The 24293-nt window shown below is 43.5% G+C and overlaps 1 protein-coding gene across 1 annotated transcript in view; it reads right to left on the reverse strand.

Annotated features, from left to right (window-relative positions):
• Positions 1-24293, reverse strand: part of ZSWIM6 (zinc finger SWIM-type containing 6) — a 134218-nt gene that overhangs the window by 28950 nt on the left and 80975 nt on the right. The window contains exons 4-5 of the mRNA XM_018557948.1: positions 19297-19445; positions 16861-17011 (exon numbers count right to left, since the gene is read on the reverse strand). Of these exons, the coding sequence (XP_018413450.1) occupies positions 16861-17011; positions 19297-19445 (300 nt within the window). The remainder of the gene's footprint in view (positions 1-16860; positions 17012-19296; positions 19446-24293) is intronic.

Here is a 24293-nt window from a genome sequence, read left to right on the forward strand (position 1 = left end):
CAACCCCCATCATTTTTAATTCCCATGCATCAGCCTATGTCATCTTCCCATAAAACAGCCCGGGTATCAATGACTGCACTTCCCACAAGTGCATAGGAAAGCAATTGAGAACATATATTTCATGAACACATGTGAAAGCAAACAAAGGGGGCTTCGAAAGTAATTAAAAAAATAAATGCATCTGGACACAACATCGCACCACTGTAGAGCTCAACAGCAAATCTCGGTTTTAAAATGGGACTCTATTCAAATTTCAGGCCAAATTTTTAATACGAACCAATTTCACACACGCTTCTTTGTTAAGCAAATAACTGAGGGCTGGCTTTTAAGGATTTCAAGGCATCCATGCAAGTGGGAAGTTTGTGAAGAGTTTGCATTTATGCCATTAAAAAGAAGCCAAGCAAGAAAAGAAAAGAAAAAATATATATAGAAGATAAGAGGAACGGTCGATGTGAGCATGATTTGATGGCAATGACATTCCTGGGCGACATCCTCTGCCACATGCATTCCTTCTGTTGTGCTGTAGCCAGCTCATCACTGAACTCTCTCGGGAAAGCAGCTAATAAAAGACTTTACCCTACACCGACTCTCCAAACATATGTGGAGGATAGACCACTGCCAATCACATCTTCCCCCAATTACATTTTCATAGTCACACACAATTCCAGAGAAGCCACTTCAGAGCAAAGCTGATAAAAAACAGCCAGCTCTTCTATAAACCCGTTGATCGCCGAGCAATATTCCAAGTCAACAGTCGTCCCTTCTTAAGCCAAAAATCCTCCTTTATATTGGTTTGAAGGATGCAATAAGGAGGAATAAATGAAAACACACTTAGGTACGTCACAGCAAAGACATCTTTAGCCTTTGTTAGATCAGGAAGAGGTTTCTGGTGGCCCTGTACTTGGCCGAGGAAATAAAGACAGAGCATTCTCTGCACGCTGAGGATCAGCCTCACATTTATATCCAGTCATCAGTCATTAGAGAAAAATATTCTTTTAAAAACAGTAAAATGTAGGCTGGCTACATATACCACCTAACTAGAAAAGCTAGTACTTTGCACTGGTAACAAAATTGACAGCAAGTGGATGTAAACACAAACTGAATGACTATTTCAAGCACTGCTATAAAAAAAAAAAAAAAGTGCCTTAAAAAAAAAAAAATACTTTTTATCTTATTTCCATCTTTTTGCATGTCAATGCTTCTGTCCTGCTTCAAGTACTTCAAATCTCCATGCATGGACTCCAATGAGGACTGCATGGCATTTGACAGGGAAACCAGACCATGCCTGCATAATGTGTGTTGTCTGATTCTATTCTGCAACAAAAGCCTAAGTACCAGGTGATAACACAGGAAGGAGCACAACTGGGAGAGAGGGACAGAGTGTTGTCACCCACAGGAAGTGCCTGAGCAAGGATCTTCATAGCAGGCATTTTAGTAAAAGCTGTAGATTTAAATTAAAAAATGACCCTAGGGCCGGTTCACACCATAAACAGTGTCACATTCCGTCCGGCATCACATTCCGTCCGGCTTCCTGCGTTCAAGGAGTGGCAGTGCATTGTAATGAAAAGCAATGCAGCCATGCCCCCTGCCTGCAGTGCGATCACCTGCACCAGAATGCGTGGCACATCAGTGCCTGCATTCCGGTCCAGTGCGGTCTGCAAAAATGCTGCAAGCTGACCGCTCTGTAACGCACTGTTTATGGTGTGAACTGGCCCTCAAACTACATTAATATATAAAAGCTTATATTAGATTTAATTATACTTAACCAGTTCAAGACCAGGTGTTTAGACCCCCTTCCTGGCCAGGCCATTTTTCAGTATTCAGCGCTGCGATACTTTGACTGACGTTTATTCCGTCATGCAACGCTGTACTGAAATTAATTTTATACCATTTTTTGGGGACAGATAGAGCTTTATTTTGGTGGTATTTAATCACCACTACGGGTTTTATTTTTTATTATAATTAGGAAAAATTATTGAAAAAAAAACGTTTTTTTGTAACATTATGTTAGGAAACATTTATTACCCAGTTTTTTGGTCAAATATAAAAGATCAGGTCACGTCGGTTAAATAGACACCAAACATGTCAAGCTTTAAAATTGCGCGCACCTGCGAAATCGCAGAAAACTACCATACCCAAAATTGGCCATAGGCGACGCTTTAAAAGTTTTTACCGCTCATCAGTTTAGTGTTATCAGTGATTGATGGCCCTAGACTTATTGCTCTCACTGCGACGTTCGCGGCGATATGTAACATGTGCGGCGTAATGGGCGCAATCGTCTTTTTTGCACGTATGCGCCCCCGACGCATGTTTGCATGCGTGTATGTATGGGTGGGGACTTTAAAACATTATTTTTTTCTTTAATTATTTTTTATGTGTAACTTAAAATTTTTTTTGGGGGGGGACTTAAATTTTTTTTTCTTTTTCACTAAACTTTATCGCTATCACATACGGGGGCTAATAAAACCCCCCTATGTGATAGCAAAATATGTGACAGGTCCTCTTTATGGAGACATCAGGGGTCTCCAAGACCCCTAATGTCACCTAGGACCCCCCAAAAGAAGCTGATGAAGCAGAGATCTGCTCCATCAGCTTCTTTGCAGCTTCTGAAGCTGGAGAGTGACACAAGAATGCGGAAGTGATGTATTATACAACACTTCCGCATTCTTTCAGAGGAGAGGGGACCGGAGAGAGCTCGTGTACCGAGCTCTCTCTGATCCCCGTGACACAGCCGACATGCTGATCCCGGGCTCGCACCGGGCACAGCGGAGCTCGGGATCAGCGGGACAACAGGGGGGGGACCGCGGAGGGGGGGGGACACCCGATCGGCACCCCATACATGCGATCGGACGGCTCTACAGCCGGCGGATCGCATGTATATTAACGGGCATCGCTGCCCGTTTTTAAATACCGGCCATTTCCCGCTCGCCTGACGGCGCGCGCAAGGGGGCGTGTCTGAGCGGACGTCTAGAGACGCCCGCTCAGATCGAGAGAGCTCCTGGCCGGCCGTTTTTTTACTATGGCCGGCCCGGAGGTAGTTAAACCCCTTTTTTGACCTGGCCTATCTTGTGGCTTTTGTCATTTTGAGTGATAGCAAACAGGAAACTGCCAGTAATGGGTTTTCCTCAAGGAGAGCTGAAAGTGCAGGGTGCACAGGGTACCTGTCCTTCTCTGTTCCTGGACAGCAAAGGGCATTGGGAGACAGATATCCAAGATAAAGCAGTGTTTCGGCAACATTTGTCAGGTGCTCCCTACCACTTAACAGGAATTACCACACAAGTCCAAGCCCTTCCCCTCCAAGAAACTTTACTGTGACTACGGCTGTTCACTTGAAGCAAACATTGGCAGGCAGATGCTCAGAGGAAATGGGGTAGGTTCTGTGATGGGCCTTCCTTTATCCACTAACTAGACCCGCCATCGCAGAGAGCAAAAAATTCACGTAAAAATAAACCCACTAATAACCCACTAAAGTTTGACTCAAGACATGCCTTTGGTTAAAATGGTTACACTTGCCAGTGTGTTTATGTCACCTCCCAACGTTCAAGCCCTCAAATGCCCAGTGTCATACCTAGCCATACACTATGCAAATTCCAGCCAGTTCTTGATAAAGAACCCGCAGGTCGAACAAAGAAATTATAAGAGTGTATGTCAAGTTTACGATGGTGCCATCCTGGCCTGTAAAGGATTCAAAGGTTTAGGTTCTGCTTTAAAGCTGAAAGACTTGAACTTGTTTGGCAGCAAACCATCTATAGCAACCCTGCAGAGATTATTAAAAAAAATGCACCCCCCCCCCCCCGAATGATCTTAAAGCCAATACTGCCATGTATATTTGTTTGCGGGCTTATTACCCTCCTATACGGGAAAAGAAACAAAATGCTAACAAACTAAATTTCATAAGCAACAGGAAAGAGAAAATGGAAGTTTCAAATAGCATAGACATTTAAATATTTATTAAAGGATGTAAGCAGTAACCAAAGCCATCCAGAGGGACTTGGTTAATGGTTTCATGCAATAGAGAGGGGGGAAGCTTGTAGGCATTAAACTCTGAAGCCTGGATAAATCAGTAAGGTGCTCTTTTGACCTATTCTGTGCTAAAGGTATGTGGAAACCCATCAAACAAAATGGATTCTGCATGGGGATCAAGAGTGATTACAATCCCGTATAACATGGAGCACAGTCAGCTCTATCTCTAGTCAACTGTAACCTTTGTGTAAGTGGAAACATGACCACCACAGACCTAGCCATCCAAATATATTCCAGCAGCCAGGCCGAGTGTATCGCAGCAGCATTCAGACTACTGGGAAATAACGAAAATAAATCTGACAGAGAAGCACATTTTTGTTCCAGCAATACTGGGCTTTTCTTTGTCCTGATGCTAGTTCTAGTCAGTCCACTGTGCAACTGTTTTCATGCACAGAGGCCGATGAACGAAGGTCGCAGAATAGAACCGGTTTTAGGGGCTGTGTTTCTAGGAAGAACAGAATGTTTCATTTTGCTCTAATTCATTCTATTACAGAATTAAACTTTGATGTATTGGTCTTGACAAGTGCTTCATGCTGATTGTATTGTGCATGATAGTATAATCACTCCCCATGCATTTCGTGCTGGCTGGCTGATTAATGCAATGGATTTTTGATGGTGAGGGGGAATTCATGCAATCCTGAAGACTGCATTCAATTTGAGGAGGGTGGGGGGCTGGGAGCACAGAAAACAAGAGTGCAAGGCTCGAAAGACAATTGGTTTTTCTTTTTTTTGCGGGGCAGGTGCAGATCTTCCCTGCACTCACAACCCAAAATTTGGATAAAGCCTGTTTGCAATATGTGATCATCTGCATTAAAGGGTTATTAAACCCTCACATGTCTTTGCATATATCTACTGCCAGCAAGCGATATATGCAAAAACATTAGAAAAAAAAAACCCCTTTTAAAAAGCCTTTAAACTTACCCGAGTCTTCACCATGTGCTCCGGTCCGAACATCTGAAGTCATGGGCAGCCGCAAAGGATCTTGGGGCGGGCGCATGCGCACTTCAGGATGTTCGATCGGGAGACGAGGAGAGACAGGGTAAGTATATGGAGCAGCATGCACCCACACAGACACCGTGGGACATGAGAGAAGGAGGACAGAGGAGTCAGCGCTGGATCGGAGACCCGCACCAGCGCTGGAGGGACAACTGAAAAGAAAAGGAAAGATGATGATGATGGTGGTCGGATTAAGAGACATGATTTAAGGTAAGTCCTCACAGCAGGATTGGGAAGGGGGGGGAGGGGGAGAGTTTGACTTTAATGTCACTTTAAGCCTCAAGTTTAATGGGTCAGTCCCCCCAAAACGGAAGTTTCCATTTTCTGCAGATGGCCGAGATTTTAGGCATCGCTCTAGGATTCTACGGATAAGATATCTGCAGTTAAGGTACAGAACAAACAAACATGAGCGGGAACATTTGAAACGGTGGCAGCAGGGACATCAAGGTCACATGAAGATCCAGTGTTTCCCATGTGGTGCTGAGGATCTGTTTCGCCTCTTCTATATCAGCACTGGAGAGAGAGCAAATCCCTCGACAAAAAGAAGTGTGTAGCTTTTTCTGAAGTGGATCAGTTTCCCACCAGGTTCATGTGACTAGGAAACGCGTCAATGGTGCGACCGTGCCCTAAATGGGGTTTACAGGAGAGAAAAAAGGACCTGTAATGACCCAAGGCCACCCGAGTGGCCCAGATGTCTCAGGTTAAAAAAAAGTGAATTTTACTGACATCCACGGATTTTTATTTTGTTAAACAGAAAACATGTTATACTATTGGCCTCTCAAACTTTTTTCAGTAACGAATCCATACCAAATATACAATGCTCAGCAAAGTATTTCTTTACATTTTTGTCCAAGCACACACCGTCATCGTATTTACAAACCGCTTCAACTCTCTCAGCTCTGCTTCCCTGAACTTCCTGTCCAGTACAAAAATACACAGGATAACAGTCCTCAGCAACTCTCCATTTACTTGCTTGGAGGTGGAGGAAGGAGGGAAGTGCCTTGCCTGGTCTGTCTCAGTGGAGATTGACACACAAGGGTGGCTCCATGGGATCTTTGCAAGAAAAAGGAGACACTCAAACATGATATCAGGGCCAGTGCTTAGGAGACCAGCTGATTCTACAGGAAGCTGACATGTTTAAACAACAAGGGGCAGAATCCATTGTAAATAGTGTAATTTGTTGATAGCAGCACCCAAATGCTCAGCACACTGCCTGCCATAAAGTAGTGTATTTTTTATAATGGCTTCAAGATATCAGCGACTCTGCATAGTGTTGTGAACGAGTCAGCTGACTAAGATCTGTGTCACTCGTGTGACATTGCGGCTTACACAAAATCGCCAGCAGCAGGATCACTATGGAGGACAAAGCAGAGAAGTGAAACACTCACCTCCTTGCATGTTGAATGGATGACCGATGCGTCGCTCTTGTGACAGCAACATACCTTCTGCACCATTTTTGGCAGCCACATCCTGCTTACAAAAATGCCAAGGGGGACACATACAAGTAGAAGCATTTTCTCCCTGCATATTCTAGGGATCAGGACACTGCCCAGTGACAGGATCACAGGTGTGACAATGGCCAAACACTACAAAGAAACAGAGCCTGTTGATGTAATGGCCAATTACTGCTCGTCCACATACATATACAATACAGAACATCCAGAGTAACAGGGTTTTAAAGACAAAGAAAAGTGGAAAGAATTACAGCTTTAGGGCTGCAACAACTAATCGACATAATCGATTAGAATCGATTATTGAAAAAGTTGTCAACTTCCACCGCTCCAAGCTTGCTCCTGTGATTGACTACAATCTCAATACAAACTAGTAGTGCCATCACTAGTCCCATCGTTTTAAAAAAATATATATTTTATTATGCGATTAACCGATTAATCGAACTTAATAATCGGCTAACTAATTGATTTTGAAAATAATCGTTAGCTGCAGCTCTATACAGCTTGTTAATATTTTACAAGCATATTTAAAAATCAACATATGTAAGCATTTACAGTGGTACCTCGGTTCACGAATGCTTCTGTTCGGGAACAATTTGGTTCGCTAACAGGAAGTTTGGCAAAATTTGTATTCCGTCCACGAACTCCGCATCGGGTGACTAACAACCACAGCCATCTTCCCTGCTCTGACACTGGTCGTGGCTTCCTCTAGTCAAGATCGTGGTCTGATCACAGTTTGATTGGGTTGGCAACCAGAATCGTGGAACGAATTAAGTTCCTGAACTGAGGTACCACTGTACTTAAGAGTGCAGGAAGCACTGAGCTGTAATAACCTATGGCAACTGGCCAAAGACTTTCCACTTCGATAGTCAGCTCTCAGAACTACAATCTGATTGGTTACTATATTTCTGCACTTGATTGCTCTGCAGCATTTTTTTTTTTAAAACACCAATTCCCTCCAGATAATGAGTTGGGCCATATACAGCCAAGTGCGTGCTAACAAGCGCCTGGAATTGTCACTTCGTCTGGACTGCGATACTGGCCTCACAATGATGCTACCTGACTACCTATCAAATTAAACTTCTGGGATTCATTGTAACGATCTCAGCTTTATTAAACTGTCAAATGAATAGCCCTCCTTTTGATAACACTTGCTGCACCAATTACAGCTTGCTTTAAAGTTGACAAGTATAATGATTCAACTGGAAAAAGACCGCAAACTGCTTTGCATTATATGTTAAAGTTTAATAAAAAAAATATAAATAAAAAAATCAGATCTTTTGCTTAATGTGTCACGTATTTAGTTTTTTAGTTTATATCTAATCCCCGATATTCGAATGATGGGCAATGGGACAGCATTTTAGCGAGAATGCCATTGTCTTGCAGTGAGCCCTACTGGTGACTCGTGACATTTGTATTCAGGTCCTATGTTCTCCATGTGGCTAAAGGGCTTCCAATTTCATTTCACAGCCAGAAGCTAGCAGAAAACACCAATTAACTCACAGATCCCATTTGCTGACAAAAGTCAGCCCCCAACTCAACGCCTGGCATCTGGCAGGGCTCAGATCTGAGCATAAAGCCTCACAAGGGCACCAGTCAGTTTTATCAGACAACAAAACAAGAGGAAAACAAAAAAGCTTGCATTATACTTTAGTTATAGCCATGTCTCTGCCTCGGGTAACTACTAACATTACATCTCGTGCGGTACCACCAACACAATACAGGCTCTGTATACACCAAACCGAGGCCTTATGAACACATTGCTAATGATTGGGCAAGAAATTCTATTCAGCCATATTTCTTAATACTTATGGCTGCAGTTGGCCTAAATCCGACGTGCAGGATTAAATTATAAGAAGGGTTAAAGCTCTGCAAGGTTATCTTTAGCTTTCTGTGTACCATTGGGGAAAATTTCTCTATGCTTCCGGTAGGAGAGACACAACAGGAAGTTCGAGAAACCGTGCCAAAAGTTTTGCCTAGAAATATTCTTTAGGCTGGGTTCACACCTAGGCGTATCGAATATGCGCATTTGTCGTGCGCTTCGTGCCACGCGTTTTTACCGCGATTCGCTACCTGGCTGTATCCCAATGGATACACGCGACAAAAACGCTTTGTAGCGCATTCGTACGGCCTGTAATACGCCCATGTGTGAACCATACCCATAGGAAATAATGAGATTTCGGCGTTTGAGCGTTTTGCAGAGCGTATGAACGCGCTGCAAAACGCCCAGGTGTGAACCGGGCCTTAAGTTGAGGCATAAATGTAAAACCATCAATTAAAAGAGCAGGTTGCATGGGGCAATGGTAGAGGCTGTCCCTTTGAGTCACCTTTTCTAAGAGAGATGTGAAGGCCGGCATTGCTACGTCTCATTCTGCTTGCACTAATTTCCTGGCTGCCATGTTTACTCTTGCTTCAATATCTTAATTTTTGTGCACTACAACCCAATACCAATTAGTGGAAGCTTAGAGTACAGCTTTAACCAATAGCAGATAACTGCTGTAGCATTCATTCTCCAGACTTTGCCATTAACATTTGAGCTTTCCAAGTATATATGTGAAAAACTCTTTCCTTTACCATAGCCTTCTTGCCCAACAATCATCTTGAATGTGTACGGTACAAATTTACCATCTACATTCTACAAAAAAAATCAGAATGAAAAGCCAGGAAAATAAAAGGCCATGTCCAAGAAGCTTTCCAACTCCAGGATGAAATGGCTTTTTTTTCCTGGTAAATAAGCGAGGACAATGCAGATTGTTCTTCCTCTCCGCAGTTTGACAGAAGGGCGCGCGGAGCTAGAGAAGACAAATATCCTCTGTGCTGCAGTTTCCTGTCACAAATGTGCTGGAATACCTCCACAGGCCTGTCTGGTTCTGGACATCTCCGCCACAAGCTGCTGCCTCTGTAGCCATATAGTACGGCTTTGACATTCTGTGCTACTGGCACCTCCAGCCGCATTTCCAAACAGTGAGCGAGCTGAACTTTCCAGCCAATCTGTACAGCCTAGCATAATGATCTTTTATTGTGGTGTGGAAAACTGGATACAATCGCTGCAGGGAGGGGGGGGGGAGAGAGATACACAAACATAATTACAGAACCATCAAAAAATAAATAATGTGAAATTACATTTTAAAGGAAATTCTATAAAAGTCGTGTACACCAATACTAAAAGAGTAGTGCAGCCGCCACATCAAGACTACCCAAACCATGTCGATTTCATCCGACTGCTCTGTATGTATGTGGTCATTATCACAGTTCTCCAAAAATAGCTTTCAAACATGTCTGTGGTGCAGTCTGCCTTCCTAATTGCATCAATGTGTACTGAATATGCAGTTTGAAGTTCTATGAAATGAACTGATGCATTGTGGTTACTGCATGGTGAATGTCATGATGTGATGACAAGTCCAAGAAGGGAAAGATTGGATTTCACAAGTCCCGCAGACATGGACTTTCTGGCTGAATTATCTTGGACCACTATTTGACTGATCCCAGAGTCCTGCACACCCAAGAGCTTAGAGTTCTAGAACATTGATCTAAATAAACGTTTTCCTATGGTGTCATAGCAGAGCTTTGGAAAGCAGACCAATAGAGCTGCAGCTAACGATTATTTTCAAAATCGATTATGTCGATTAGTTGTTGCAGCCCTACAGACCAAGCAATATATTCCTTAGTGTTGAGTTCATGCACATCGCCGTGCAGCGTTCATGCACATCGCCGTGCAGCACTCAGATATTTATTGCCGCTAGCCTAGATCATAGTAACCCCCCAACCCATTCCTCCTCTCCCCTGATTTCCCAAAGATGCCTTCACATGCATACATTTTTCTCTCCAGAGGGAGGGCACCATCTTAGTTTAGACATTATCTAGGTCAGCATCTACTTGTTTACTGAGGTGATAGTTCCAAAGTAAGACTCTGTTGCATCCTCCTAATTTGTGACCTCCTACAAAGTTACAAAATCCATTCTATGGGGGAAATGAGATTGAGGAAATACTTTCTCCTGTCTGCAACAGATAGCAGTCTCAGTCATGGCAACGTCACTTGCATAGAGCCCGAGGGCTTCTTTTTTCCTTTCAAATCAAATTTTAAGCCAATAGAGCTGCAGATTAGCACATCCCATAAGCAGAATTCCAAAAGGTATGCCGATCTTATATTGCAATCACTGCAAAACCTGCATTGACTGCTATGGTACACTGAGCCGAGTGGCTACATACTGATCTTAAAGTGATATTAAACTCAAGTTTTTTTTAAAGCAATTTAAATCCCTTACAATGGGTACAGTGAGCACAGACCCTGATATCCTTTCCCTTGCAGGGTCCTATAGAGCCTCCCGTGTGCACTAATAAGCTGTGTGAATCTCCATAAACACACAGGCACAACAAGGCCATCACCTGCCTGCTCTCCTCCTCCAAGCTAGTTGATTGACAGCTGCTTTGAGACTGCTCTCCCTTGTGATCTTGTATTGAACAGGAAATTCAGGGCGTCTGAGCTGAGAGAGTTGGAGTCAGCCGTTTAGAAATATGAGGGCTGTAAGTGCTTAGGCAAAAATATAAAGAAATACTTTGCTGGGAAATGAATTATTGTTTGATCTGGATTCATTATTGAAAAAAAGTTTGAGTGTCAGTACTACTACCACCAATTTCTGAATATTTCTGTAGGTTTATGAGTGTCAGAGGTATGAAAAGCCATATGTTTTGAAGTTGTGCAAGTGGATGAGAAGGCAGAAGGAAGGACAATGGTGACCAGCAAACAGATTTCATTTCACTGCGGTCAGATCACACAAGGTAAATTCTGGTTGGTTACAATAGCACAAAGCTCAGAGCCTTATGAAAAAAAACATTCTACTTGTGTGATCTGTCTCACTAAATCCAAGGAATAGGAGCATAAAATGATTCAGAGCTCGTGCACACATACATCGGAGACCTGCACACCACACCGGATCAGCGCTAGGACACATAGAACATGTTTCTATGTGCCCTGTTCACATGATGGGCGGCGAGCTGCGGAAATATCTCCTATTTGTTTCTCAACACCCAGTGAAATTACTTAACTTCGGAGAGTATGGCCAGGCTGTACTGACCTTTCTCTGGTGCAGTAAAGGAACATACCTATGGCCCGTGAAGGAACAGCAACAGACTGATGAGGTCATCTCTGCTCGCTCCTCCTGTCAGCATGTTCCTTGCCAGAACAAAGACTGCCCCACACCTGATTTCTCCCAAGTATTGCCATTCCCTTAACAATGAGTTCTGTTTTACATGGGATTGTCCGTCCGGCCTTTTTTTTGCCATTGGCATCCCTGCTGAGGTGATTCTCCCAGTCTGTGCTGGTGACTATTACAGGAAATAGAAATTAATGGGAAATCCAAAAACATTTATTGTATCAGTGGGGACAACTATTTTGGTGACAAACTTTCTAAGAGTGGAATTCCCCTCATTTTGTACAGATTTCCTCACTTCCTTTTGCATCTCTGAGACAGCAAGTGAAGGGAAATCTCCCCATAGGAACAAAGAACCCTTTGAACCCTTCCCTATACTACCCACAATGAAAAGATCATGGCTGTACAGACACTAAGGGGTACATTTGTAGTGTGCAAGTTAACCAGCTGTTGTGAGAATGGGGCAAAAATCAAATATTCTTTGGGCATTTTCGCTTCTGGTTGAACATTTTCAAAACCATAAACCAGCCTTTCTCAACCAGGGTACCATGGGATACTGGTGCATCTCCTGGCCTCCGTAGGGGTGCCTCAAACTTTTGTGGTAGGGGTACTTTTACATGAAGGGGGCTCCTGATGTAAAAGGGGGCACTGCTGTAAAAGTGGGGCTTCTGATGTGAAATGGGGGCTCCTGATGTAAAAAGTGGGGCACTGCTGTGAAAGTGGGACTTCTGATGTGAAATGGGGGCTCCTGATGTAAAGGGTGTGGGACTCGGATTTGAAAGTGGGGCTTCTGGTGTGAAAGAGTGAGGGAAAGGGAAATCTTGATTTGAAGGGGTCACTTCGATGTGAAAGGGGAAAACCTACTTTGTGTTTTTGCATGGGGTCCCCCTTAAAACCTATGACATTTTAGACTGGGGTGCCTCGAGATATTTTTGCATACTTTTAAAGGGTGTAGTGACTGGAAAGAAAAAAAAAGGTTGAGAAACACCGATATAAATAACATAGTTCAGCTGGCGCTTGCTCTCCCTTGTAAATGAAATCAGCACTAGTATATTATGACTAGTCCTGTCCATAACGTTAATTCCGGTATTATTGTAAGTAGATACATTAGGTCCAGGAGTGCTGTAAGTAATCCCATAGACTGGGGCTGATTGCCTTTGGCAGATAAAAACATTGTTGCAAAGCAGAAAAAATAAACTTGCTCCCCGCTCGGACAAACCTTGCTCCCTCCTGACAGTAATGCCCCGTTCAAACCATGGCGGCATCGTCCTGCACACTTGTATTTGTGGGATCAACAACCTTTTTTGTGTGCATGAAAACGTGCAGACAAAGTGCATTAACTGGCAGCTCAAGAAACATTGCGGTCAATGGACGAACATGCACGAAAATGTGCAACGTGCTTCTGCCGTGCGTTTTTGGCCATTTCCATGGGCGTCTATGGGGGGGGGCTGTAAACTGTCACAAAAAAAAATGTACACGTGCATTTTGCTGCTCAGGTGTGTACAGGGGACATTGAAGATCATGGGATTTCTTGTGTTGGGCGTTTTAAAGCGCTTTTTTGACTGCTCAAAAACACCTAGGTGTGAACCAGGGCTTATCAGACAGCACTATTCAGATGAAACTAGTGCTCATTTCATCTGCAAGTGAGTAAGCACCAGAGGGTTTATTTTCTTATATATTCTTAACATTTGACCAGAGAAAATACTATAACATTCAATGTTGTCCCACGACACATCAGCAGGTTAACTCGCACAGAACGAATGTACATTCAGCTTTGCTGGACAAAAGCTAAGATTTTTTTAAATTTTTATAAAGACCAACCCCTCAGATTTTGTCAGACCTCTTTATATGGTGTAACCTACTAGGTCATCAGCAGCCAGTGAAGGTAAAAGGAGCACAAAAACACAGCAGGCCCGTCATTGACAGCACACTTCCATACCCTGCTCACAACTAAAGTAACCCTTTTAAAATCGAATATTTTCCATTAAGCTCACAAAAAGTTCACATTGTCCCGCATAGTGTTCATACCTTTTACAGAAACCAGATTCAAATAACAGATACAATGGCCCCTTAAAGAGAGCAAGCCATACTTCAGCACAATGTATCAGCTGTCAGAAATCCACAACTATCGTTAGGAGGTAATCTCTGGTGCAATGGGCCCCATTGCCCTCTATAGGTAACCTAATTGGCAAGTTCAGCCCATGGGTTCGGAGGAGGGGGAGGTCTCCCTGGGAGGTTCCAGGGGCATCTAGGAATTACAGCTGCAGTGGTCTCAGATGTTCCTGTACAAACTCCCCTATTTTGCAGTCCTCTTAGCTGTGTTATTATGTCTACATGAGGTATCCCCTACAGGATGAGAGAGCGTAAAGAAAAAAATATTTATTATTGTATGCCTAGACTTGTCCCATGAGGCTGTAATGTACACAATACAAAACAGACCAGCTTCTACATCTGGATACCGATATGGAGGCAACAATGACAGAGAATGAATACGCTGGATAGAAAGTCGCCATGTGTAAAAGTTTCCAATGGGGCCAAACAGGAGCAATAGGCAAGCCATCAGCCATAGTGACCACATTTCTTACCTTATTTAAATATTAAACCTTGTATGCCTTTACACTGTTAAAACTGATATCTAGACATAAAGACAATTCAACTGTACAGGATTTAATACATCTGGAGATCAGTTTTAGTTAAGAAATGGAATACCGGCTACAAATGATAGGAAATCCCCTCAAGTCACCTCTACTGTGTGTTTTAATACATGGCAATAACTGGATCCTGGAGGGGGACAGAGCACTCCTCCAGACCAGGGGACACGGCGGACTCATCTACAAGATAAGGACAGACAACTAGGGGCCGACCAATAAACCGGGACCGATATTGTTACATTTTTTTCATTAGTGGTATCAGTTAAACGTATCAATATATATCCGATAAACAAAATAAACAAACATTCTGTGAAATTTGCACAGTGTGTGCCGCTCTCTGGCCGGCATCCCTCGATCAGCTGATTGAAGGAGCGGGTCAGAAATCTATATAGGAACAGAGCCGGCAGCCAATGAACTGCCGGCTCTGTTCGGTAATTCTGACAGCAGGCGGGTGCAATAGCCAGCTTGCTATCAGCTATTGCAATTTGAAATAGCCAATAGCAGGCTGGCTATTGGTTCCCTGATATCTGCTCAACTCAATGTTGTGGTACGTAGGGTGCATGAGGCCTCATTGTGGTAATGAAGAGGTGCAGTGATAGTGAATGTGTGCACATTTTCATGACTCACGTTGCAGGCTTTCTTCATTTTTTTTTATGAGGGTTTTATTAGGCCTGAAGCACAATAATTCAACATTTTCTCCAAAGGAGTGCCAGACTAATCAGCTGTCCCCTCCCGTCACCCATTGTAACATGAACAGTAAGCACTAGCTCTGCCTTTACACACAATATAGTGTCCAGGGAAGGGAGAGGGGGCAGCGGGCATATACACACAATACTTGCAGAGCACAGAGGCAGCAATTTCCATGAGAACATGAAGAGGAAAGGCAACAAAAATGTAAGTTTGTGTTCATATACATCAACTGCATATGCCTGCTTCTACACTTGTTCATTGCTGGCATACATTTAAAAAAAAATACTTCTGCAAGGGTGGGAATGGGGCTTTTAAAAAAAACAACACAATTTTAAAAAAAGGGAGGAGAATTATGAGGTAAGTGTTTTTCCCCATAGGTCTCTTTAGGGTCACGGGAGGACATAAACTAACCTCCTCCCGTCACCCAAAGCTCAGTATATAGCGTGCTATTGCCTGTGATATACTGAGAGCTCCGCAGCCAGGATGGATGGATGGATGGATGGATGGATTTTTTTGGCGCCAGCTCCAATGACAACTAGAGAAAGCCTTAATTCCGCATTCACATGACAATTATTGGTCCATTCACAATGTAGCACTACACTGTACCATGCATTGCATCATTTTCTATGGGCTATAATGCAACCCAAAAAAAAGGGGCATGCACCATTTCTTAAAATCACACCTTGACGTCAAAGCACCCCTGCACATTGTGGTAGTGGATAGTAAACCAGCATGTGACTGGGCCCTGTCATGTGGATTGCCATTGCTGACCTCCTGAAAATTCTAGCTGAGCCAGGCTTTGGTACATGAGCCATTGACCTTGAACACGTATGCAGCAAATTAAGTAAAACTGTAGTCAGATTTGAGATTTGCAAATGCAAAAGTTCAAGGTCAGAGACATATTACTGAAGGCATAGATGGCTATGCAAACACCATTTTCTGAAAGCTGTAAACAGTAGCCTATGTATACGCACATACAGGTTTTAACAGACTTTAGCTCCAGATCCACCAATAACTCTACAGTGCAAGCCTGCCTGTGGTACATAGTCACCCAATGCACTATACAGCTTGTCACTTATTAACAATAGCATTCAGGAAATCCTAAAAGGCACCTCAGCACGGGTACAGCCAGTTCTCTCCAGACGGCTCAGAGTTGCAAGAGAAAGCAGTAGATGAATCCTCTTAAAGCCTGGATCATAGGACATTCCCATGGTTGTTTCGCCCCAACCGCAGGGGGAAAAAAAAAGTGAACACACAGTTCCTGCTATGTATGCCAAGTTACTCCCTTAAACTGTGCCAAGTTGGCTGCAAACATGTTCATTAGAATAGTAAACACATACAAGGGATTAAAGCTACAAAACAGGAATTAAACGTCAAGCCAAAAACATAAACGGAGGGAAGGCAATCTGTGTCCAAGTCATTGAGAATGACAGAGCCACGGCTCAGGCCCCATAAATAAAGGTAAGTGCAGGCAAACTGAATGGAGGCTCCCATTTAATGGAGACACAAAATACTTAATTTTATAGTCCTCACATTAAACACCAAATTAAAGAGTGCCCCTTAGCTATCAACGCCAAGGGCGGCCATTTGGGAGGATGAACCAAATTCAGAAAATAGCACCCTACAAACATTCTAGGAACAAGAGAACTCACAACACTGCTTAGTATTCAGAGATCGGTCAGCCACTCCTTGTGCATTAAAGCACTTTCCTTTTAAATGTCCCTCCTCCACCTCTTTGGAAGGGATCAAAACTGCCACACGTGTTACAATCTGTCTGTACAATCTACTTTACTATATTGTGTGATTCTTGATTACAAGAGTGGTGACACCATGACACTTTCACATATCCAGAACAAGTGAAACTCAGCAGGAGACCGAACAGGTCAGATAATACCATACCTAGCTCATCCCAGAGCTGCCTGTACTTATCAGTCATTGCCGTGCCTTGCTGCCTCCATAGTGAAAGACGGGGATCAGCCATGAATTGCTCTGTTATTAAGGTCAGCATACGAGCTCCATTGGAGTCCCTCATTTTTAACATCTCCCGTACCTGCCAAAAAATGAGAACAAAATTAATGCCCATAAAACAGAAATGTCCCATACATAGGACCAACAGGAAGCTCTCTAAAGAAAAGGCCTGAGAACGTGATTATATATTACAATTTAATAACCAACATTGCCCAGCCACACACCTGCCTAAACCATACGTGTATGCCATGCTGCCACGTGTATGAGGACAACCAGTGCCACTGTTCTGTGCTGGGAGTGCACGTACTCCCCTGGCATAGTGACCAAGCTGAAGCGAACACGTTCTTTATTGTAGATTGAGACATGGTACATTTTTTTCTACATTCAGCAAACACTCAAATCAACTGAATGACTTGAGCGTTTCCTCAAATATTAGTGATAGAGAAGCAGCAGCAGCAACATTTTACCTTCACAAATTCAATATACCCAGCGAAATGTCATAATATGTGAAGTAAAAGCCATCATCCTAGGACGATACAACGCACAAGGAACTTGCTAGGTTTGTCATCATCAGACATACTCTTGGCCTGTAGGGGGCAGCACAAGTGTGACAGAAGGCTGTCATAGGGCATGTTCAACACACATCAAGGAGAACGGAAAGCTACATGCACACATCCATAGAATTTATAGTCTTAATTCTGAACTGCTGTGCATGCTAGTAATCATTTCATAGGTTAGAAAAAGGTCTAGAAACTTCACTAAACAAATGCAGTCTGCATCTTTACTGGCAAAAATGTGTATTAGGAAACAAGCTAGAGGATGGCATTATATACTGCACACAATCCCCACCCATAAACTAAGGGCCAGGGCTCTATTGTGGCCAACGCTGTGGAGATGGATTTTGCTAACAAACTATTCAACATTTGAAACACTTCTTGTATTACTTACGACTTAGTACAGCAGTCAGCATCTCCAACTTCAAGTCTATGGGAGCCCTCATATGCACAAAACACATATGGGGTTTGCTATGGAAATCACATCCCATAATGCATGACATTTATCTTTCACCAACTGAAGCAATGGCACTGCGATTTGGGATGTGAAGAGGGTTGTACCTATGCACAACGTTGTGCAATGTGGACAGTGGCACAGGAAGGTCAAGATATTGAAAGTGTTTTGGGGGCACCTGCCACCTACAAATATGGTGCACGTACCACACTATTTATAATGTACAGAGACAGGTAACATTTTCTTGCTGAAAATAGAAGTGATAACGCCTTATGACTGGCATACACTTCTAGATTTAAAAAGCATGTATGAAGGAATTTTCTGTGCCAGCTATTGCATTTAGATAGCTGCAACACCCACGGGTGCCTGAATACCCAAAGAGCAGATAGCCAGCCAAACAGTTAAAATACATATACGAGAACGGTTACATGCCAAAGAATGCATAACTGTTCAGCAAGTATTGTGGTTCTCACCATGGGCACGCTGCACTGCAAACAACTATATCTTATTACAGAGGTAAAGATTTCTGTACCCTCTTCCTGCTTATAAATCCAACTCACAGTCCAATGTGCATGCCGGAGGCAACGCTCTGGAGGGAGCTGCAAAGCTCTACCAGGAAATGGGAATGCCGTTCGGCTGGCTATGCTATACAGCTGGGTATATGAACCACCTATCTGGCTGAACAGAGTTACAAATCCTGTGCCAAGTACTTAATACCAGTAGTGATCTCCTGGCAAATGGCTATACAGTTAAACACAAGAGCAAAAGGTGTCCTTTTTTTGGACAGATGTGGGAACTTACAAAACAGTAAATTGTAATCAGCAAATTGTTACTATCAGGGACACTTGCACCTCAAGTTTATGGGCCCTTGAGAGCCCATTCACCCCATGTCCGGACCAGATTTGGTACGTTACATTTTTCTTCCACACCAAAAATGCATCCCAATGCATTTGTATGTGATTTTTTGGCTCTGTTCACACCGGTCCAGTCTGTTCCAGTGCAGGGGGGGGGGAATGCTGCATGTCACATTTTTCCTGCACTGGAACGCACCACAAACACACAGCACTGGAACACAACAGAAGCTATGACATGGAGCAGGGGAAGAGATTTGCATAATGACATTACCCCCCAAACAAAACGCACTGGAACACGTCATAAACACAACGCACTGCGTTCGCAGATCTGGTCCGGACATAGTGCGACAGGGCCCTAAAACAGGATTTTAAACTGATTTGTGAGAACATTAGCAAGTAATCTAAAAGGCCTCAACTATTCATATCCCTCTATTCGTACCCACAAATGTGAAATACATTGACCCCTCCAGCAGCCCGTAGCCTCCTGCTGAAAAGAAAACCATACCTTGGCAAAAAGCAAGTTGAGTTGCTTTCCTGATCCGTGGTAACCACCCTGGGAGAGAAATAACTTGACCTGTTCCTGGACCTGCTCTTCATCCAGATGCCAGCAGTTCTCATCGTCTATACTGGCGCCGGCTGTCGGATCGGGAGCACCTGTTCACATGGAGAGACAGCTGGGTATTAATGCACAGACAATGTATAGGGGGCCATTTGATCTATGCAGGGTCAGTATTAGTACTTTTACCAATGGGATCTCTCCCATTATATAGACTTTAATAGAAATAAATGCATGCAGTTTAGCAGCCCCCCTCCCCCAATTATACACTTTAAAATGGAGAACTCTAGTATCAAACATGATAGTTTTAGTGGATATTTGCTGTAAAGCAGTACGAGTCAGAAAATGAAAGCTTGAATATAAACTCCTCAGAAATAAAGGCTTATACATTGATATACAGAGCATTTTTCAGGGTTCGGATAAAGAGGCTTTTCAGAGGAATTGCATGTCAGTAAAACAGTTTATGTAAAAAACAGGCTATGGCTGTTAGGAGCAGGAACTAAAAATCATACAATGTTACAGTTTCTACATTTATTAACCTCCAGCATATTATACCACCAATTGTAGTGCAAAGCCAACCAGCCTACCATTTACAGTGTGCCGTGGTGATGCACATTGTGGAGTGAACGAGATCTTAAAGTGAATCACACAAGTCACAAAGTAGCATGTAATTGTGAAACCGCTGCTCCTTTATATAGCACAGCGCCATCTCCCATTTCCTTATCTTTAATCATACCTGTTAATCCTGCTAGTGATATTACCGATGGCTCATTACCCAACAAAAGGGCGAGACCGATGTATGGTGCCAGTAAAACTATGCACAGCATTGACATCCTTTCCTCTTTGCTGCAGATTCAACCTCTCCCCTCTGTGGCTCACTACAGGCCTAGCTGAGCAAGAAGCTGGTCACTGCCACCGATGCCAAATCACAACCAGGCTAACCTCTCCGCTGAGTCGCACCAGTGGCCCATTTTGAAGGAATGGTGGGAACACAAGCCCAGAAAACTGGTGTAACATCACCGGGTGTGAAGTTCTCAGCCCACTTGCACCCACCCACAACTGCTACCCTGCAATGAAAGAGTAGGCACAGGATTGCTAGAGAACAAAAACAAAAAAAGGGGCAATAGTAATGAATTATTTGACTAATTGTATATTTAGATATGGTGTTCCTAGCACTACACCTTACTGGCAGTGTTCTAGTAGGCTTGACAGCCACTACCAACCTCCATCTTCCCCAACAGATCTTCCAGCATGTCTATCTTTTGCCCTGTTCCTGTAGCAAGAAGAAGCTTTAAAATCAGTTTGTGACACATCACCAGGCTAGTGAAAGTCTTGCTTAATCGCGGCATTGCACTGTCAGCATATAGCAGGCAGTAGCCCTACATGCTGAGTTTGGGTCACAGGAGGACATTACCATATGTCCTCCTGTGACCCAAAAGAGAACTAAAGCTGAAAAGGAAGAAGGAGGTTTGGCTATAGCTCTCTTTTTAATCACAACCATGACCGTTGACCATAATAGACTACACATTTCTCTTGACAAGTTTTAGTTTTACATTTTTCTACTATTGCCCTAATGGATAAAAAAAAATTCTTCTTGTGACTTAGGATGCAAGAAAGTGAAACCCCAATGAAATAGCAATGTGCAGTAACCCAGAGCAAGTCCTTCACTCACCAACTAGACATCGAAGTGTGATCAGCGGTTATGAGTTTCTGCCAATTTGCACTACTTTGACTGAATAACCCAGATTGTTCTTAATCTGCATGAATGTTATTGCATTGTGATGCACCGTGAGCCCAGACCTGGGCTGTCCCTGCTGCTCTCAGCTATTCTTCATCATCTGGAAAGTCTCCCCGACAGGACTTCTTCACAGCTCCTCTTCAAAAGGCTGCAGATAACAGCGTACACACAGGAGGATAGAGCAGCTGCTCTCAACGTATGTTCCTAATATCACCTTGCAGAGAATCCTAAATGTTTTATTACAGAGGGAGCATTGCATACTAGTTGCTTGATCATTAGGCGAAAACTGCTCCGTCTTCTCATACATAATTAGAAAGCCATATTTTAAATGTACCACCACTTAGCTCTCAATATCTCCCACCAGGATATTTATATGGTCAGTGGAAGCCCAAGCTGCTCCAGCAAGCAGTGACCACAAGCCCAGAAGAGCCTAGTACAGTACAGAAGTAATACACCTTCCAGTTTCCCTCCTACGATTACCAGGTGCTGGGACCCGAGGCCTATAGCTCGATTGTACGGAGAGATTTACATCAGGCAGCTCTAGGAAGCTGCTTAGAAAAAGTCATAAGGAACTAATTAGAATAAAAATATGGGAGCTGCAGTTGCCCACTATTTTGAAGGTGGATCACACATACACACAGCTCAAGCAAGCAGCCAGGAACGTCGGGACGCCTGACCTAAATACTCCTCCCGTGTCAGTAACTTAAGCTGGCAATATACTGTATACTGAATTTCTATCCACGAGTGGGCCTGCCAGCACTATCCGGCTCAACAAGCCTAGGAAGATTCCTCTAGCCACATGATTTAGTGCAGGGGTAGCCAAACTCCGGCTCTCCAGCTGTGGTGAAACTACAAATCCCATGATGCATCTCTCTCCGGGAGTCATGTCTGTGGCTGTGAGAAACTTGCAATGCCTCATGGGATTTGTAGTTCCACCACAGCTGGAGGGCCGGAGTTTAGCTACCCCTGATTTAGTGTATGGCCAGCTTTATTAAAGAAGAACTCCAGGCAATATTTCTTTGCATTAACCCTTGCAGTGGGGCTACCCTCACACTGCAAGGGTTAACTGCTCATTTATAGGATGAATATAAACTCATCTTATAAATGAGAAAAAAAACCTCCACTTCTACTCACCCGATCCTCCGAGCCAGCCAGCTGTGACAGCTCTCTCCTGCTAGTCTCCTCCACTGCAGAGAGTCCCTTGGTGTCCCCACATCCTATACACTGTGTATAGAACATGAGGACTCAGGGACCTTAGACAGCTGCAGCAGAGGGGGAGAGAGGCTGGAAGGACCAGTAAGAGCAAGCTGGCTTGGAGGATCAGGTGAGTATAACCGTTTTGCTCCTAGCCCCACTGCAAGGGTTCATGAAAATGTTGCCTCGAGCTCTTCTTTAAACAGTAAAGCCAGGGATCAGTAGGACAGCCTCAGATTTTGTACATTTAGAAACTACTCAGGACATATAGTGCCCAACTATCTATCTGGGCTCATTTTTTTTTTTTTAAACAGCACACCAAACATTCAGTCCAGCCTTTCACTATATGCACTTTGCCCATGTATTATCCCTTTACATAAGTTGCAAGTAGAGAACAATCTGATGAAATCCAGCAAGCTCCTTCCTTTGGGCTGACCATGCCTTCTCTACTCTGAACCCCCACCAGGGTGGGCAATCCTACTCGCCGTCTCTCTTCAAAAGGAAACCTTATTAAAAAAAATAATAATTGGTGGATGGGGATCTCACCTTACAAATCCGGTAAACGTTAACATTCCAGTGTGTTCCGTGCCTGGCGTTAACACCTGCATCCCTTTCCTTTGTGCTCTCCGAGTACGGCAGCCAGGGTATGGTTCCGCTTTGTTGGGTGGATTATTCGGGTTTAATACATGATTTAGTGATGTTTCTACAGCACACCTGTGACTACCAAAGCGCGGCCTAAACAGCTCCCGTCACATACCTGAGCTCTGAGCTCACAGGCCTGAAGGTAGTCTCCAAACAAAGAGCAACTGTTCAGCCAAACAAGCAGCTCCTCTTATTTGGGAGCAATTAGGACATTCTTCTACACTTATTAGCTCCCTCTCAGGCATCAGAGAATGGCGTACACAACTTGGGTGGAAAAAAAAAAATCACAATACATGGCACAGCATGAAAAGCTACACAACCTTGGCTGTATACTTTATTTGCACCCTGTATCTACTTAATAAATGATAAATAGAACCTAGGGTAGCCATCGTCTACATTTTGCTCATGATCAGCTCACACTACAGCATTCAAACTGGGTCATTAAAAGGCAGTTTTGGCTGTTCTGAGGGTAGGAATGGCAACATGATGGAAGACTCCAGCTAGATTGTTTAATCTGCTGCATAAGTCTACACTGCGAGAAATACAGACTCTATAAACGGAGACCCACCTTTAAATGCCAATTGTCTGGCTGATCAATGGCTTCAACACTGAGTCACTGATCTAATGGAACGAGCATTCATATCAGAGTCGATGCTCCAATTCGGCATCTGAAAGCGCTAAAGCTATAGGATCAACATGTATACCAGCAACTAGTATTTCTAAGAGGTGGTGAGTGGTAGCCTCCATACTTCATAGTAGAGGACGCTGGGGGGAAAAAAACACCAAAAGCCTGGTCAAAGTTCAATATGTGTGCACGAGTGTGTGTTTTATGTGCGCAGGATTGCCGGGAGCTCTAGTTTTGCATATACCAGGGTTGAACAACCCATTACGGAATTCAGGAACCAGTCTGCCAATACAGGATCCAGCAAGATTCTTTTTAATTTAAGGCGTCGGCTCCATTGACAAAATGACTTGAGAAAATGTCAAAAGTTAGGCCCTGTCTGTCATTTTTAAAGAGCATTGGTGACCTGGCTCTTGGGATTTATAGGGGACCTTATGGGATATACCCTGGCTTAATAAAGGTTACACATTTCCACTGAAGCGCTGACTCTTACCATTTCAGCCGAGTGCCACTGGTTTGGGGTACAACAAACTATGATGGATTTTTACTAGGGATGCACCGATACCATTTTTTCCCCAGTCAGTACAAGTACCGATACTTTTCCACAAGTACTGGCCAGTACAAATTACAGATAATTTTAGGGTCATTGTTTTAAAACAATACAGACTAATGATTTTAAGACCGTGGTGGAGCACCAGAGCCCGGTCGCAGCTGCAACCTCTGCAACCCTAGTAATTCTGCCACGGACTC

The sequence above is a fragment of the Nanorana parkeri genome, unplaced genomic scaffold (assembly GCF_000935625.1).
Source record: "Nanorana parkeri isolate BGI_ZX_2015 unplaced genomic scaffold, ASM93562v1 scaffold312, whole genome shotgun sequence".
NCBI lineage: Eukaryota > Metazoa > Chordata > Amphibia > Anura > Dicroglossidae > Nanorana > Nanorana parkeri.